This window comes from Coloeus monedula (genome assembly GCF_965178545.1).
Source record: "Coloeus monedula genome assembly, chromosome: 4".
NCBI classification, from domain to species: domain Eukaryota; kingdom Metazoa; phylum Chordata; class Aves; order Passeriformes; family Corvidae; genus Coloeus; species Coloeus monedula.
In genome coordinates this window covers 6,555,420-6,573,464 of record NC_138784.1, presented here as the reverse complement: position 1 = coordinate 6,573,464, position 18,045 = coordinate 6,555,420, and the positions used below count along the sequence as shown (strand labels likewise).

At 38.4% G+C, this 18,045-nt stretch overlaps 1 protein-coding gene across 1 annotated transcript in view; it reads left to right on the top strand.

Moving 5' to 3' along the window:
• Window positions 1–9,536: 9,536 nt before the first annotated feature.
• The window catches only part of LOC309572699 (uncharacterized protein), a gene marked incomplete at both ends in the record, with an annotated part of 45,222 nt that continues 36,713 nt past the window's right edge, over window positions 9,537–18,045 (top strand). Inside the window, 7 exons of the mRNA XM_082281136.1 lie at window positions 9,537–9,596; window positions 10,699–10,840; window positions 12,203–12,335; window positions 13,051–13,157; window positions 14,923–15,069; window positions 15,375–15,473; window positions 15,898–16,131. Coding sequence (XP_082137262.1) covers window positions 9,537–9,596; window positions 10,699–10,840; window positions 12,203–12,335; window positions 13,051–13,157; window positions 14,923–15,069; window positions 15,375–15,473; window positions 15,898–16,131 — 922 coding nt within the window. The remainder of the gene's footprint in view (window positions 9,597–10,698; window positions 10,841–12,202; window positions 12,336–13,050; window positions 13,158–14,922; window positions 15,070–15,374; window positions 15,474–15,897; window positions 16,132–18,045) is intronic.

Sequence of the window (18,045 nt, the reverse complement as noted above, 5' to 3'; positions counted from 1 at the left end):
TCACTTTTTTTTTTTTTCTCGGCAAACTACTGCAAGAGAATGACAATCTGGCTTTGTCTTGAAACACTCTGAGTCTTTTAGATGATGCTGTCTTGACAGCTCTGCTATTAATAGTGGCATTTTCCCTGCTGTTTAAAAAGGAGACTTGTGATGAACTGAGAATCAGTCATGTTCGCAATAATTTTTCACTAGGGGCAGATGCAGTCTATAAGCTTACGTAGGAGAATTTACGTTGACAATACCATGAAACATTAATTAACTTATTTACGGTATGTCATCACACGTAGCTGCAAGATAAGATAGCCCTGCTTCAAAAAGAAGTGCAGTAGGGCTGAATTTACAGTGTGCTTGAATCATTGTATGTGTGAGTGTAAGACCTGACCTTTCCATTCTGCTTGGAGATGGGAAAAGACTTAGACAAGCACAAGGAACGTGAATCAGTACATGACATCATCTTTCTACTGTAAAAAGTCATTAACAATTCATTAGAAGTTCAGCATATGCATCTGAAAACATCTAGTGGATTTTTGGTCTGTTATGGTAGTGTCTTTTATACCAGATATTGCTGTTTCCTTCCATTTAGCAGCAAATCCACTTTTGGCTGAGCTCATCCTTGATAACAGAAATCAGGAATGGTGTGAAAAAGTCAGTACTTAAATGTGAGCTCTCACAAATAATGTGGGAGCTACAAGGGACATGGCTAGTTCAAAAGGTGTTGTTTCTTTTCAATAAATTGTTATTGAGCCAAATACCCAGTGAAAATTGAAAGGACTGCATCATTGTGAGGGGAAAAAAAAATGAGGCTCTGGAACATTTCAGTCATTAACATATTGAAACAATTTCATATTAACACATACTGTGCTAACGAATGATAAAATTTAAATGGGACAAAGTTAAAAAGTCACCTTATGAAAACATTTGATTCAGAAAAGAGCCTTGTGCAGAGCAGCAGAGAGGCACAGACTTCAGGACAAGTGTCTTTAAAATCCGTAGTTGTTGAATACCTACTGTCTATTTAGAGTGGGTATCTTAAACTCTGCTTTTGATTTCAGAGTGTTTTCTGTTGCATAAATTATTGTCTACATAGGTAGTCTTTTTTATTATTATTATTTTTCTTGATTTGCAGGATTCCTACATGTTTCCACTCCAGCTAGTGACCATGATTCTCATGACTGTAGGCTTGTTTTTGTTAGTTTTCACGGAGTTCCCACGGGCTGCAAATGGCTCATTTCACCTTAGAGAGCTATGACTTTGCCACATACCTATTGGAGTTGTGTTCATGCTTAGTTGTGTTAAAAAATGAGCAATGTTGGCAATGATTTCATGTCGACAGAACATTTCATACCACTTCATGTAAATGAGGGTTTAACACATTCTCAAATTTTTTTAAGATGATGTCATAAGCATAAGCATTAAGTCATAAGCGTTATGATGTCATAAGCATTAAGATGAAGGCATAATCTTCATGGTTTTATGGATCACTACAGCTCACTGCTTGAAGTCATATATCATCCTGCTGCCTTCTATAATACTCATAACAGTTCGTAGAAGTTGAAAAAGCCACTGTTGAAAAAACCATAGAAGTTATCACCGTAGAGGTGAGGTATTTTTTATTAGAAAGTCTTAAAGCCACACTGTTATTTGAAGTTAGTATTTTAACTTTGACTGCCAAAAGACAATGTATATTTCATGCAACTTTAACCCTTCTGAGAAAGAGTATCTGCTTCAGGGGATCCTATGAAAATTTCCCATGTTTTAAAAATGAGATGTTTGCAGCTAGAGAGCCGTGCTCACAGGTGCATGCCAAGCTATGTGCCTGACTCCCAAAAGGTCCTGGATCTTCCACTCAGATGTTTCACACCTTTTAGGACTGACCTAAGTAAAGTGTGCCTAGAAAGGCCAGGAGTATCATCTTTAATCATCTAGCCTGATGATATCTCTGCACACAAAGCATGTTATCACACACCAAAAACCTTGTGGACTTGATGGATAGTGAAAGTGAAATGCTATCAGGTTACATAAACCACTGATTGATGAATCATAGGTAATGTCATTTTTTCAGAGGAAAAGACTCCAGAGTATTGAATGAGAGCTTTGGTGGATGGATGCCGCGTTTATTCCTACTGGGTCCCTTGTGGAGACACTCAGGCAGAACTCTCCTAGCACCTACGCGTGCACACAATCTCACCTTCACAGGTAGTCACAAACAGCCACTCACACACACAGTCTGTGCACAAACCAGAGACAAAAAAGTGAGATGGGTTCTTTGCATGCAATTCCGAGGTGTTTAATGGCAACACACCCAAAGGGGGCAGAGGCAAGAAGAAACAAAACTGAAAGCCCGGGCCAATTTTATCCCAAAAAATCCCAAAGGCGGGCAGAGCATCCAAAACCAATAGTCTGAGGGCTAGGGGGCAGAGGCAAGGTTGAATGACATAATAGGAGCCAATGGGAAAAGGGATGGGAGGGGGGAGAGGGCCAGTGACCAGCAGAAGCTAGACAAAGGGAGAACTTTCTAGCAGTGTTGTAAGGAGAGACCACTTCTAGGGCAACTTGGGGGGTGTAAAGTGGACTTAGCAACTGCAACACCAGAGAGACTTTGAAGCTTTGAACTTCCAGTCAACCTGCAGTACATTCGTTCCTATAACTTTTCTCAAAGTTCATACTTGAGACAATTTGCCTCTTTAGTGGAAAGCTGACGACCTGATTACACAACAAATCCCTTTGTACTTCAACTAGGAGGTACTGCCCAAAAGTATATAATTAGGCTTTCAACATCCTGAAAAGCTGTTTCGACAACTGAAACATTTATGTTTTCTAACATTTAATACTGGAAGTTTGTACAACAGAATGTCTTCTAGACTTGAGCAAATTTTATGGAAAATAAAGAATTTTATTTCTTCATAAATTTTCTGCAAGGCTAGAAAGCATGCATATGCTTTGCTAAAACAAAAGCGAAGTCCCCAAATCCATACAAGTGCAAATCAATGTGCTAAACTGCTTTCTTAAGGGAGAAACTGTTATGACAGTATCACTGGTTTAAATAAATAACTAGTTATGAAACCAGACCGCAATAATATTTTGCACATATGCAGTATTATCTTCAAGGCAGGGTCTGAACGCTTTCTAGAAAAGTCTATTTATTGTTCTTGTGTAAAAATTGAGGCAATCATGAGTTGAAGGGGATGAGTAGAGTTGATGCAGGGTTGAGGATGGAAGATAGATCTGAATTTTCGTTTAGCCTGTAGCTGACATGAACTCTGTTGAGGTGAGAGGGAAGGAAATCTTACTGGATGGTCAAAGTAAATCTGAATTCAGACTCAAAAATAGGCAGAAAGTTTTGTGCCTGTCTGTATTTCTGCACATACAGGGGTAAACATCACCCTACTTTTTTATTAGATGCAGATGGATACTTTTCTACCTGGTTTGAGTAGACCAAGGTTTTACCTATGAGTTTATTCACAGGTCACTACAATGAGGCCTTGTGGCTCCTCATGATTTACCTTAGTTTGGTATAAACACTGCCTAAATAAATACATTTTTGATTAATAGAGAATCAATTAAATTATTATATCTTTCTTTATTTTGCATCCTGCTTCTCTTTCTTTTGAGAAAGTAGGTTCACAAAGTATCTTGAGCAGGGTTTTTTTCATTTATGCAGATGCTGGAATGCCAATGAGCAGGAGAAACAAGTGAAAATGTTGTGAAAGAGTCTTTGTTGTGAGGTTCCTATGCTCAGTTCTGCTGGTCTGTTCAAAGGTTGAAATTTGCAGTGGAGCTTTTGGAGTGTGTATCCGGAACAGGACACAACCCTGAGAAGCCAATTCTGTGTTGTCCTTGTAAGAAATTCTCCCTGATAACCTCCATTTGACTGGGAGGTACGTGGCTATTCAGCTATCACAGCTCTGCACTGCCAGAGAAGCAGGTCTCAGCAGACACTTCTGAGAAATAAAATGGTTTTAAACATTGCTCTGAGTTCAGCTCTGAACTGACGGGGTGAATGATGGTGAACCTACTCTGTGTCATGATATCCTTACCTGTTTTGCCATGCCATGTCCTGTGGGATGTCCGACCCTCGGTTGCTGTGGTTCTGTGGAGATGCAGTTCATATTCCCAGCTTTTCATGCATTAGAAGTGGTTGCTTACAACTGCTGTGTTGGGAAAGAGCTACTTGGTCCTTAGTGGTTTCAAAATAATATGTGAGGGCAGAAATGTCTTCTGTATTTTTGGTAGGTAAATCATCATGACATACAATATTTAGACTAGGACCAGTAATTATACTCTGCATTTTTCACTGAAAACTTTTACTGCTTTCCATAAGAACACTGTTTATCCATTTGAATTTCCTGTGAGTTTGCACAAGCAGCTGTAAGTGGGTCCTGACCTTAGGCTGGGAGATGCTGGCTGACAGGATTTTTGTTCCTTGGCCAAGATGAGTAGATCTAGAATGACATAAAGAGAGATAACCAGGACAGGTGTCAGCTGACCTGATTTTTGTCTGTCTAAAAATTAGTTATCCAGACTAAGCTAAGCTCTTGAGACTTCCAAATCAAAGGGAAGAAAAAAGCACCTCCAAAGAGGTTCTTCCTCCTACTTGCTTTAGACAGCTGTCTCGAAATGGGATAAATTACTGTCTGGAAATATCTGACTCTAATTCCTATTGTGAGGCTCTGGATGAGGATCTTCAACACAATTCCTTGCTAAGAATAGGTTATACCTGATTCTGTACAAATACTTGATGTTCTTAAGGTTTATTCCTTGTAATGAAGCAGTTGAATGATTAGAGCTACCCCTGAAAGAAAACCTATCTAGACAGGAAAAGATACATGTGGTCTCAGTTTCTCAAACACAAGGTTGATAATGCAGGAAATACGAGTTTAGTGAGAATATGGCCTTTAGCAGAAATCCCATGGAGAAGAAGGGAATTCTGTATGCTAAGACATCATAGGCTCTCTGTAACGCTTTATTACCCACGAATTAATCCCAATCAAGAACAATGCTGAATTCCCTATGTGTTGAATTTTACATAAATTTACTGAATAGTAAACTGTGCATTTATGAACATATGGTAACTTCATATATCTACTCCTCTCTTCTTGGAGACCTGTTTAATTTGTACCTGTTGCCAATTATAAATCACTTAAACTACCTGTTAAAATAACCTCTGGGTTAATTTTTCTGCCATGGAGATAAGTATTTAAAGGGAATTTTAAGTGCCTGCTACAAGGTGGTGTTTACTTGACTGGAAATTTTGATTTTCATTTTTTGTGATTCCTTTGTTGGGGTCTGAATCTTCAACCTTACTTGTCGTGAGCTGAAGTTATTGTTGAACAAAATAATATTGCAGAGACTGTAGAATTACACAGTCCTGTATGTGATGTTACTATGATTTTTTAATCTCAATGAAGTTTATTTCATGGTTATTTATTTAATAATTTATTGAACTCCAAGACAATGGCTTTTTTTTGCCCATTTTGCTTATTTCAGTGGTCAGTGTCCTCACAGCTCAGATCATAGGTTTTTGTCTTATTATTTTGTCAGAGGATTTTTTAATTTCCCAAAAGTGGCAGTGGGTTAGCGAGGAAATTATAAAATGCAAGAAAACTGTTGAAATACATTAGGGGGAAATAAGAATTTACCTCAGATTTTTGTTAGAGGATCAAAGGTGGAAACATGTTTTCTGTTTCTGGTTAAGATGTATAAACCAAATCCCAGTACAGGCAGCCATCAGGTTTGATTTGGAGCCTATTAGGAAGAGAAAACAGAAAGCAGTGCTACAGCTCTAACAAAATGCATATTTTCTGAGGAAAATGAGGCTTTTCACATATTAGAACCATGTAAAGATCTTTTTACTTGAGAGTTTTTCTCATGTGTGAGAACTGAGAAGTTACCATATCAGAAATTCAGGCTTTCATCAGTCCCAGTCCCACCCTCACCACACGTTTTACACATGACATTTAGGATTTTGGTGGGCATTGGCACTTCTTTCTGGGAGGGGGACAAACACAAGTGTCAGCAAGAGACTTAAGGTCACAAATGAAACCTGTCTGAGCACCAATACTTGAAGGTGTATCTACTGATTCTTAAATGTGATGTCTAATGGACTTAATCCAAGTCAAATTATCTCTTCTTGTCATGTTAACCAGAACTATTTATGCTTAGTCAAACTACTCTCTGATATTGTAATGTCCAGTAATCAGTAACATAATCTCATTCCCTTCTTCCCTTCTGACCCTGTGTCACCCTTTTCTTGAACTCCACCCAGCCTGTAAATTCACACGTTATGTGCACTCTTAAAGTTCTTTTCTCTCCTTCGAGTGCTCTCTGGATGTCTTCAGTGGGCAGGAGTGTCTGCACTTCATGCTCAGAGATCTGACACAGATGTAGCCCTTGGACTTTTTTTTTTGCAGGGAAGAGAAAGAGATGGGCTTAATTTTCCTTCTAAGAACTCAGCCCATGTCTGTCACATCTGAGTGAGTACTCTAAAATGCACAGCTGAAACAATTTGGCAAAAAACCAAGTTTGGTCCCATTTTTAGCAATGTAGATTAAAATTCAAATTTCAAGTGTGCCATATCCGTGATTTCTTGCAGAAACCTTTTCAAAACTATAAGTACCTAATTGTTTTGCCATGAGAATAATTTCCTTTGTCTCAGTCTAACATTAGTGTAATTGCATTTGAGTAACAGTTTAAACTGTACCTAGTAAAACAAGATTTCAAAAAGCTTTTTGCAACCAGAAAAATAAATTAGTTAAAAATTCTGACACCATAATTCCTCTCTGAATCACTGCATTTTGTGATTTTTAACCCTGTTTGTAAACAAAACAAAGATGTAGCAGTTTATCTATATGACTAAGCTGAGCTAAATGGAAAATGGATTTTACATTGGAACTAGGATGTCCTCTTGGGAATTAGACAAGGCAACTTGCAAAACATTGCATCATCAACTTTTTAATCCATATATTTGGGTGCCTTTGTCCTTTTTATCAGTTAGCTAGAGTGAAATGTGATTTAGAACTATAAAATGTACCGCTGGGTTTGTGTGGGACAAATGGGTCCAAAGTGATGTCTCAATGCTTGCCTGCCTGCTGTTGTCAGCTGCACCAAACAAGCCTGTTTCAGTCCACAGAGGAAGCATCTGCTTTGGTTTTAAGCCAGCCTTGTTCAGCCCAGGTTACCTCGGATGCTGAGTGTCCTATGGCTGCTCTGGACTGCTCACACTATGAGATAAATCTTTGTGCACTGTGCAAAGTGGGTGTCTTCTGATCACTTGTCTGTCTTCTGGTTGCCCATGGAGATTTAGTCAGACAGTGGAGATGAGTGGAACAGGCAGTTGTGGTGTCATTGCCAACTTCTTATCCTGCCATTAATATGTCACCAACTCAGTGCAGAAGTGAAAGGAGGGATTTTACTGCCCTCTTCCCTGAAATTTCAGAGAACGTTGCAGACTTATGAGTGGGATTCAGGTGCAGGTGTTTACGTGACAGCTGGTGGGTCAGCAAGAACCCAAGGACAAACTTTTGCATAACTATATTTTAATATAACTATATTTTAATATAGCTGTATTTCTGCCTGTTTAATGAGTTAAAGAGGTTTGCAGATGAGTCAGAAGAGCCTGAGAGTGTAAACAAGGTACACCAGAGGAATGTACAACGGAGAGCAGGTAGATGGGAGAAGGGAGTGGGAGCACTCTTGGTTCATCTTTAGGCACAGAAATGGTAATTTAAATTTTGACCTAGACTTAAAGTGTGGCGTGAATGCACCCGAGCTGAGTGCTGTATGCAGCTGTGTCTTTCTGATAATTTAGGCTGTTAGTCTGTGTTGGCTTCAGTAACACTTGATGAAGTGTGACCACAAAATATTATAAAGCTGGGGAAAGTAATTTCAAAATCTTAGCTGGAAATAGTAATTCTGTCTACTTTGTCATTCAATTAATAATCTTAATAATCTTCCCAGTAAAAAACTGATTGAAATGCTTTTTTTCCCCTATCATAATTTATGCTCTGAGGGAAGGTATGAATAATTAAATGCAAACAATGCTGTTTTGCCTTCTCTAATTGCATGTGTGATGTGTGATGTGATGCATCTGATTCCCCAAGTCAAATGGTAACAGGCTGTCTGGTATCTTGTAGCACAAGAGAAGAGAAAACCTGCAATTAGCCAGATGATGTTCCCTGTGTGTGATAGTGAAATGCAGGGACTGGTACAGTAAGGGAAAGAATCCCTTTTGCCAGCTCCTAGAAGAGGACAGACATAGGGGATGGCTGTGATGTTTTGGCGGTGCTGGTGGGCTTCAGAGAAAAGCAGTATTTAGATAAGGTGTAAACAATCCCCTGGGATATAAACTTTTATTCCAAATTGCAAAAAAAAGTACAAAGCTGTACGAGCACAGTCCTGTGATTGAACACAGTTTGTGCAGGAATTTGTGAGCAGAGTAGAAATAAAAACTATGTATCCATCATAGCTAATTGTCTGAGTGCTGACCACCTACAGTTAATTGTAAAGTATTTCCAGGAATGCTGTAATGGTGCATTATCTTTTTAAAAACTGGAAGTGAGAAGGTAGCTATAGAAGGAGTTAATGCTTGTGAATTTGCTAGGAATCAAGTTACTTAGGAAACACATTTGAGAAGATTAACATTGTTGTAGAAATTAATGTTTGAAGAGCTTGACCAGGAGGGTGCTGAGCTGAAGAATTTGAAACACAATTGAGTCCTATTGGTGGGCTTGTCAAGCTTGCTCCCCAGCCCTGGATCCATGAAGTGGAAAACACAGAGAAGAGCAGGTGCTGCAGGATCACACTTAGAAAGTGTATCCAAGACAAAAAAAGAGGAAATTAACCTGTATCCATCCTCACTATAAGGTAGGGCTCTGACTTGCCCTGGCTTTCTTCAGCTTACTCCATCAGGCAGTAGGGAACTGTATTGCACAACTTTATTTAGCAGAGTCTTTGTAGGAGTCCTTAGAATGACATCTGTTTAACTCATTGTGCAAACCCTCAGATGTGTCGGCGCTTTTACAGGTAAGTATAGCCAAGTCCCTGGGATACATTACTCCTTCTTTGAACACAAATTTGGAATATATGTAAAATGTTAAGAAAGCAGGTGGCTTAGCACTACGAGACACACTAATCATCAAGTTGAAATGGAGATAAGTAAAAGTAGGCAGACAAATAAAGAGGAATATTTTTGAAAATATTGGGATGAGAAGGAGAGTGGAGTCTGTTTTGAACTTGAGTTGGTCTGGTGGTTTTGTTTTATTTTATTTTCCTCTAATTTTAATGCCAAGAGATTAATGCGTGTATTCTAATCAAGTTGCTTCTTTTAAAATAAAGTCTGTTGACTTGTATTTTTCATTGGAATACAGTTTGCAATTATTTAAGGAAAATGCTAATATATCAAATCTTTTAGAAGGAATCTAATATTTTCGTGAACATGGGACAAAAAATTTTGTTCTTTTCTCTCATCTTTTTCAACACTGTGATGGGATGACTGACAGACTCAGAAACAGACATCAGTATCAATTGAAAAAGGCAGCATGAAGGACCCTGAGAAGCCACATGCTGAGGACAAAATCTGCTGCATTTCCAAGCTGAAGGTACAGCAATATTTTAGCAATTTTGATGGAACACACAACTCTTATTACTTACATATACAGTATTTTGGTAGAAGTTACAGCCCAGACTAAATGAATGGATAAGCTGTTCTTTTCTACCCTTAATGTCCTAACCAAGGTAAAACAAGTTTGTGAACAATGGGGCTGGCTTTTGCTCTCCCGGAACTTTACCCGCTGTGATGTGTTGGAGGTATTTGTTGATTGCTGCTTTGGAGCTCCACCACTGACTTTGTAGAATCCTCCCAGTCTAACGTGTTTACCCTTCCTTCTTAAAGCTGTGAAATGAGCCTTACTGACTGAGATGTGGCAGTAAAAACTGGCTGTTGATATTGAATAGTAATTCAAGTTGTTGAGAAATGCTAGTAAAACTTGTAAATTACCTTATTTTTCATAGTAATTAAAACCCCAAATACATTTCTTTTGCCTTTTAGATTTTGCAGCAGATGTATCTAAAAATAATATTGATTTGATTTCATAAATTCTCTTTATAAAGAAGCCTGATGTTAAAAGGATTTGAAAACTACTGCACTCATTCATTTTAACTTTTTAACTGTCAGTTGCTACTAATTGTCTTGTAAAAAGGACATGTTATATACTCCTTCTGGTTGAAATTACTTGTTCTGGGTTTATGACCTCTGCTGAGATGGGAGAGCAGATCCTGGGTCAAGTAATTCAGCCAAAGGAAACGATCCTAGTTCTGCAAGCAATTTGTCATTCAGATGAACAGAGGGTGGGAAGGTCCTGTAGATGGCAACCTTGCAGCAGGCACACGGCTGCCTTGGCTGGGTAAATGGGACTTGGGATTTCTGAAGACAGTCTTGGTCAATTAGAGATGGTGAAGAACAAAGTTTTCTAGGTTTTTTTTTTCTTTTTTTTTGGTGTGTGTGTTTTTGTTGTTGTTTGTTTGTTTGTTTAGTGAAGCCATAACTCTAGAAAAGAATAGATGATGGGATTTGCACACGTCAGTGAAACAAAACTGCTCACTCTTTTGACTGGAAGCACACCTTCAGTGAAGGCAATAACCATGGAATATTCATAAATATGTTACTTTGAATTCTTTATGCATTCTTCTCTTCCCTTCCAGGTATTTCTGCTGGCACTGTCACTTGCATTCCTTGGGAAAACTATGTCTGGTGCTTACATGAACAGCATGTACACACAGATAGAGAAACAATTTAATATCCCAGCTTCTTTGGTGGGCATCATTAATGGAAGCTTTGAAATTGGTAATCTCTCATTTGAATATTTCTGATTCTTTGAAGATGTAATATGTGGTCTGACTCTCATTTGCTCTCAATTATTGTATGTGACAATAGTGGCCAGCTCTGTCATTCCATTTGAGCTGATATGTAACAATTTCATGTCTTGGAAACTAATAGGACCACTTAAATGGGGAAGTTTAGGTTTAAAAACTGGTTCAGCTAATTTATGCACTACCATAAGATATGACAGAGAAATTAACAAAAGAGAACTAATTTACGAGCTTTGTATTGAATCTTCTTGAAGAAAACAAAAAAACAACTGTGTAAGCTTTGTTTGAATTTAAGGCCATATTTAGCATTTTATAGTTCCTTTCATTAAATTTGGTTGGAGTGGATTGTGAATCCTTACCTGAACTCAATACTGTTTCAAGCTTTTGTATCTGTACAGCTGTAGCTGCAAAGAAAGTTTCCAGTTCTACCTTTAGTGCCTGTTGCCTTGCCTGTTAGTAAGTTTTATTGCCCAGTGATAAATTTAAATGCACATCTTTAAGTGTCATTCAAGCCACTGGTTCAATATGGTCTGTTTAGAAATTATACATAAAAAAGGCATTGTCTTCTTTCAGAGCATGACTCTCATCACTCAGAGACATGATTTTGTTCTTCTGACAAAAAGATCATAAAATTAGTAGGTGTACAATTACTAAATTGCTATTTTTATAGGGCCTGATTCATAATATGAAGCTTGATTCTTTTCTTAGTTGCATAGCAATAAATGGAGAAAATCAACTGATTCTGAAGTGAAAGTGGAGGAGAGGAAAATGAAGATTTTTAGCACTTTTTTTTTTTTTGAATGGTCCTGGGTATAAAAACCTGTATTTTTTATTCTTAAAAATTTACTGAAATTAATATTAAATTATTATTCCATTTTTTAAATATGATTGTCATCTTGTGTTTATTATTTTCACTACAAAAACACTAGGAGATACACTTCCGTATTTCCCTACACATTACAAAATAAAGAATCCTAGGGGAATAACTTCCTAAACCAGCTATTATTCTTCAGTCCCTGGGTCTGATCCCTATGCAAAGTAGTGGGAAATTTCTTCTCTATAAAGGTGCACTCAAAAATCTTTCTCACCGTGATCTCTTTTCCACTCTGCCTTTTATTCTCATGTTCTTTTCATGTGATGTAACTCTTCCAAAAAAAGATCATACATAGCAGGGAATTATTGCACCATGTAGGCAGTTCCCTGTCTGGTGACACTTTTTACAAGACAAGAAAAGAACCAGCAGCTGAGCTTACAAGAAATACTCAAATTTGTGTTGCACTCTCAATGATCATGGGATGCCTTGGTTTGTGAATTGTGAACTAGATTCTCTTTGCAGGTAACTTGCTGCTGATAGCATTTGTGAGTTACTTTGGAGCAAAGCTTCACAGACCCAGAATAATTGCTTTGGGCTGCACAATTCTGTCACTGGGATGTCTTTTGATATCAGTTCCTCATTTTCTGTTTGGAAGGTGAGTGTTTTGCTTAGCTCACATCAGCTTCTGTGATCCTTACTTGCATGAATCCATACATCCTTCCACTGAGTGTGTTGCTTATTGAGAGAGACATTGCTGAGCATGGATTCAATATGATCATTGCAGAGCGGTTTCTTTTGTTTTGCTTCCGAGATGGCTTCAAAAGTCAGTCATCACTTCCTGAGGAGAGTCTCCCCTCTGGTGGGCACCTTCCCTTGCCTTTGCCTTCATCATTTTGCTCCCCCTTGTGTGGGCTCTCCCAAGAAACAGTGTGCTGTTATACTGTCACTTTACACTACTAGCTCTTATCTGCTTGGATGGGCAAGAGAAGGTGATTTTTAAAGGTCTCTTGGTTTGGAACCTGGATGACAGATCACCTGGTCACTGTGTTGGCAAGGCCTGCACTGACCATAATGATTCATCAACTACTTTTAAATGATTTTTGCTTGGCTTAAAAAATTAATAATGTAGGCTTGTGTAGGTTTCAATCAGAAAGGTGTTTTTTGATCCTTCAGTCTTGTTGTGTCAAGTGTGGAATGGCTCTGACAGCCTTGGTGGCACCCTCTCTTCAGCTAACTTTTGACATGGATTCCCTTCTTCCTACAGCTACACACTCTTCTTATAGGTAGCTCCAGTACTACAGTACAGACACATGAGATGGTTCTCATTAATATCTTCTTGACCTGTGCATGCTTTCCTTTGATTCCAACAGGTATCGTATTGAAAGCAGCATTTCACAACGGGAAAATTTTTCAGTGATGCCTCTATGCCTTGTCAATCAAAGCTTGTCCTCTTTGCCTACAGAGGAACCATCAACAGGTATGGCTTTTCCTATGCCTATTAATATTTTTTTCTGTGTCTATAGTGTCTAAGTAAATAGGTTTTTATTTTCATTAGCAATCACTTCAGGGTTCTGCTGTTTATCAGTACTGTTTGAAAGCCTAGAAACTAGAGGTCAGGAAATTTCCTGGCCTTTGTGTTTCTTTGGTCTGTGACTCCAGAGCTAAAACATTTCATTCATGCAGTTTTCACAGTATCCAGGCAATTAAATTAACATCCCTGGTAGTCCACTTTGGGATAGTATAATACCAGGTTGTTCTCACAAGTGTTCCTCTTTTTGACTTGAAATCCTATGATACCACGAGGAGGTTGGAAGCATATTTCAAAAATGGGTAAGAGGCATAAGGATGCTTTTTTGTTGTAACACATAGGAAATAAAAGTCTGAGAAATAGAGCTAGAACTAAAATATAGCTCTCAATTCCCTTTAGAGAAAATAGTTTAAACTAGGCTAAAACTTATCTGTGAGACTGAAACATGTATGTGCACTAGCAATGTGCATGTAAAGGAACTACTGGGAAGTCAAAGGGCTCAGAGGAAATCATTAAATAATCACACACAAAATTCTCATGCTGAGGGTAGGATTAATCTCCTGGGTCTTTAGCTACCTCAAATGGAAGCATTGAATCAGAACCATTCCTTTAGACTCCCTTGGTAGCTGGACAAAGGAGACTACAGAGCTCTTGCAGAGCTTGTCTCTTGCTGTAAGGACATTCATGCTCTGTACTTTAGGGTGGATCAGATTACCTCTTGGGTCTGCCTTCTGACTGCTGGAAACTTAGGTGATTGGTGGATGGTAAAAGTTAGGTGACCCAAACCCCACAGTTTATTGTTAAACTTAGTGATGGAGTTCCATCAGGGTGTGCTAAAGCTGAATCACACTGCTGTAATACTGTCTGAATGAAGTGGCATCAAACCTTAGTGTTGTACTGCAGTTTCCTGTGTCTCCATTTAGTAATGGATGCAGCTTCCAAGCTTTCCAAGACTACATGTCAGTTAAACTATTCATTTTTGCATCTGCGCAAGAAGTTGTGAAATGGGCACACCTAACAGCACTTGGAATTAACCTTTCGCTCGAAGATTTCAGATACTGTATTTTCCCATTTTATAAATGTAAAAATAAAGGTGTAGAAAGGCAAATAATTTTCATCTAAATGATTTACAGCCACTCAATATGCACATTAGAACCCACAGATCCTCAAGCCTATGCATGCAGTTGGGTAAGGTGATTGTTTCTGTATTAGTTTATGGACAAGCAAGACTGTGATGTTCATATATATGAGTCCATTTCCTGTGTGAAACGAAAGCTGGACTGAATTTGACCACATCTGTGTGTAGATTGCTTCACCTGTGTTTGCTGACAGCAATCTGACATTGAAACGGGAGATCCAGGTTTCATCTGTGGTCAGTAATGCATCCACTCAGAAAGACAGCAGTTGCTGCTAACAAAGCTGGTTTTTATTTGATAATGAATTTGCACTGAGAAATCTCAGCATGAAAAAGTGGGAGAGAGCAGTGGAATCTGAAGCAGACTATGGGATGAAGAAATCCCAGTTCAAGGAGAGAAAGGAAGTAAAAACGTATTGTGACCCGTTTTTACTCTCTCTTTTTTTTTTTTTTTTTTTTTTTTTTTTTTTAATAGAACAGGCTACCGAAAGTTTAAGCTATTGGTCAATTCTTTATCTCTAGATTTTCATTAATAGTTGGGATTACGACATTGATTCTGACTTCTTGTTTTGCTCACAGAATGTGAAAAAGAGCCTGGGTCCTTGCTGTGGATATTTGTGATGGCTGGAAACATAGTACGAGGAATGGGTGAAACTCCCATCATGCCTTTGGGCATTTCCTATTTGGAGGATTTTGCCAAAGCAGAGAATTCACCTTTCTACCTGGGTAAACCTATGCTATTGTGATAACTACCCTCCCCCAGACACACACACATAAACAAAAGCAAAAGAAAGGATTATTATGATGCCTTTCAGTCCAATAAAGGAAGACAGAAAACAGTGATTAGTGCCTTATCAAAATAACAATATTGTAGAACTTGTAATTTAACCGGAGAGAAACTTTTTGGAACCAGGCCATTTTTAGGTGCAAATGCCTTTTCAGTAGAGCTGCCCTAACCATATGTAACAATTCCAAGAAGATAATTATGTCTGGGTTCTAATTCAGGGTGTTTTCTCTCTTTCCTACTCTAGCATGTCTGCATACAGCAACTGTAGTCGGCCCCTTCCTTGGTTTACTGTTGGCTTCATTCTGTGCAGAGCTGTTTGTTGACATTGGATCAGTAGGTGCAGGTAATGGGTGAATATATAAAAACTTATTTTTAAGTCTATAGTTGGTGTATTTATCAGAGCCAAAAAATGTTTCTTTGCTAATATGTGATAGTCCTACCTGAGTTTGTTGGTGTTTCTTTTAGAATGGAAGGTCTGTGTATAATATTCAATTCACAAATCAATATGCTTATAAATTATTTGATGAAAAATTGTGTCATCTGGCTTGACATAGGAAAGGACTAGAATTAATTTAATACAAACCACTGAAATTTCCCAGAAAATTAGCAACATTAGAAAAGAAGATTGGAGAATATTCTCCTTCATGAGCCTCCTTTTAAGAATCCTTGAAATGCTTTTATGTCAGAGATGACTAGGAAAACACAAGATGACAGCAAAGAATGTTTCTGAACTGATCCAAGATGTCTGTTTTTGTGTTTTGTTATAGATGAGATAACTATAACAGCTACTGATGCCCGCTGGGTTGGAGCATGGTGGCTGGGCATTTTGATTTGCGCACTGCTGAATCTTCTTGTGGGAATACCATTTTGGTTTTTGCCCAAGTCACTTGTGAAGGAAGGTGAAACCAATGAACCTGAGGAGACAAGTGAAAAAAGAGTAACACCATTGCAAGAAAATGATAAAAATGGAACCAAACAGACCATGTATGAAATTGCTAAAGGCAAGTTATATTGGATTTATTTCCTTCTTACTTTAGTCCTAAGGTATGAACTGTGTGTATTTGTGTAATTAAAGATGGGTCCAGGATATGCAATGCCTACTCTGTTTTCATGTCTCTGTAGTTCAAAGGATTTGTGCAGGGATTTAGAATGGCTCCTTGTAGAGGAATAAAGCTGATTTCATAGATCCAGGATCTGGACTCCTTCCTTTTCCCCTCCTGCATTTCAGGTGTATGTAGATCTTTTCTTCCCATGAGAGGGTTAAAGCACTGAAATCTGGTTAGGAATATTACAACTCAGTGAGCTGTGGATAAGTTGCAGATACTGGTTTCTTGTACCCTACATTCACTGTGCAAAAAAGCAGAAAACCAACACATAACTTGTGCCTTTCTTGAGTCCAACTGAAAGCCCTGAAAGGGAATTGACAGGTACTTAAGTGTCTCAAAAAAATTAATTACTGTTGAACAAAGATGTATTCGACTCACATTTATTAATGTTACCATTAGCAGCTTTCACATCTGTGGCCTTTCAAATCTATATATCTGTAGGAGGTTATTTTTTCCTTCTTTATTTGTTGCTGGTTGGAAATGTAAGTGAATAAAACATGTCAAAGACTATCATCTTCAGAGTAGTCTCCTGATCCTGTCCTGCTCAGGGCCCTCATTTTCAGAAAGTAAGTGCCATGTGGCAGCTCCCTCTCCGTCCTGCTTCCAACTGAGCCCTGCAAATTCACCATACTCAGAGTGAGTACTTAGATCTTGGCTGATATTGAAACTTCATTTTGATGTTTATCAAAATGAAGCATCTCTTTCTGCTATCAAGTAGCCTTAAATGAATCCATGAATAAAATACTGTTCTAGTGAGGAAAGGTTCCTAACTCAGATGTGGGTCCTTAGTATTCCAGGGTCCTTTCCAAGCTTGTTTTCCTGATTATTCCCTCCCCGTGTTTCTGTGAATGTTCACTGTCCCTGAATATCTTGAATGTAGAACCTTTTCATTTCACAGAATAGTTGAGGTTGCAAGGGACTTCTGGAGCTGACCTGGTCCAACCTCTGTTCAACCACTTACTGCCTATTGACCAGGACATATTCAGACAACTTTTAATCACCAGGGATTTCAAGTTGAAACTTGATGCTTTTATAGTTAAAAATAACCCAAAAAAAGATTAATTGAAAAATAATAAAATTTTCTCAAGAAGCCCTGATTAAAAGTGTCACTGCCTGTGTAAATAATGCAGCCTATTTATAGTGTTTCTAACTGACTAATTTTTGCAAGATTTGCATACAGATCGTCTTCTAATGAGGTACTTTCTTACCTCTGAAAGATATACACCCATCCTAAGTGGTGCCCACTTTCAGTGAGGCCCAGTCATTGTTTTGTAGATGCTTATATTTATCTGCAGAGTTTCTTGACAATAGCTCATCACATTAATTAACAGAGAACACTAGACAAAGGGGAATTGTGGGGCTTTTTTTATGGTTCAAATCCTGACTTAATGGGCATTAAGCAGAGAAAAGACCTCTGTAAATTAGTTTCTCAGATGCTTCCTTGGCTGAAGGTTGGATGATACAGGTTTTGAGAGGATGGTCACAGCTCTCTTCAGGCCTCTTCTTCCCCAGCAGCAAAACCCAAAATCAGTGTTCAGGTCTCTGGGGGCAGAGACCTTGTCACAGATCTATAGTACATCTGCACCCCTTTGTGCCAAATGCCAGGTGCAGGACAGGGGTTTTGATGAATGCTCTGAGGCATGAGATGAGAGAAAAGGGAGGAAAGATGGGGCAGTAGCTGCTGCTGCTGTGATTTATTATTTTTTTATAAGCACAGATTTTTTAAGTGTGAGGGTATCTTTGGGTAGAGGAGAAATGTTAGGGTACCCTGGGCTAAGCAAGTAATCTTTGGCCTGTGGTGTCTGGCAA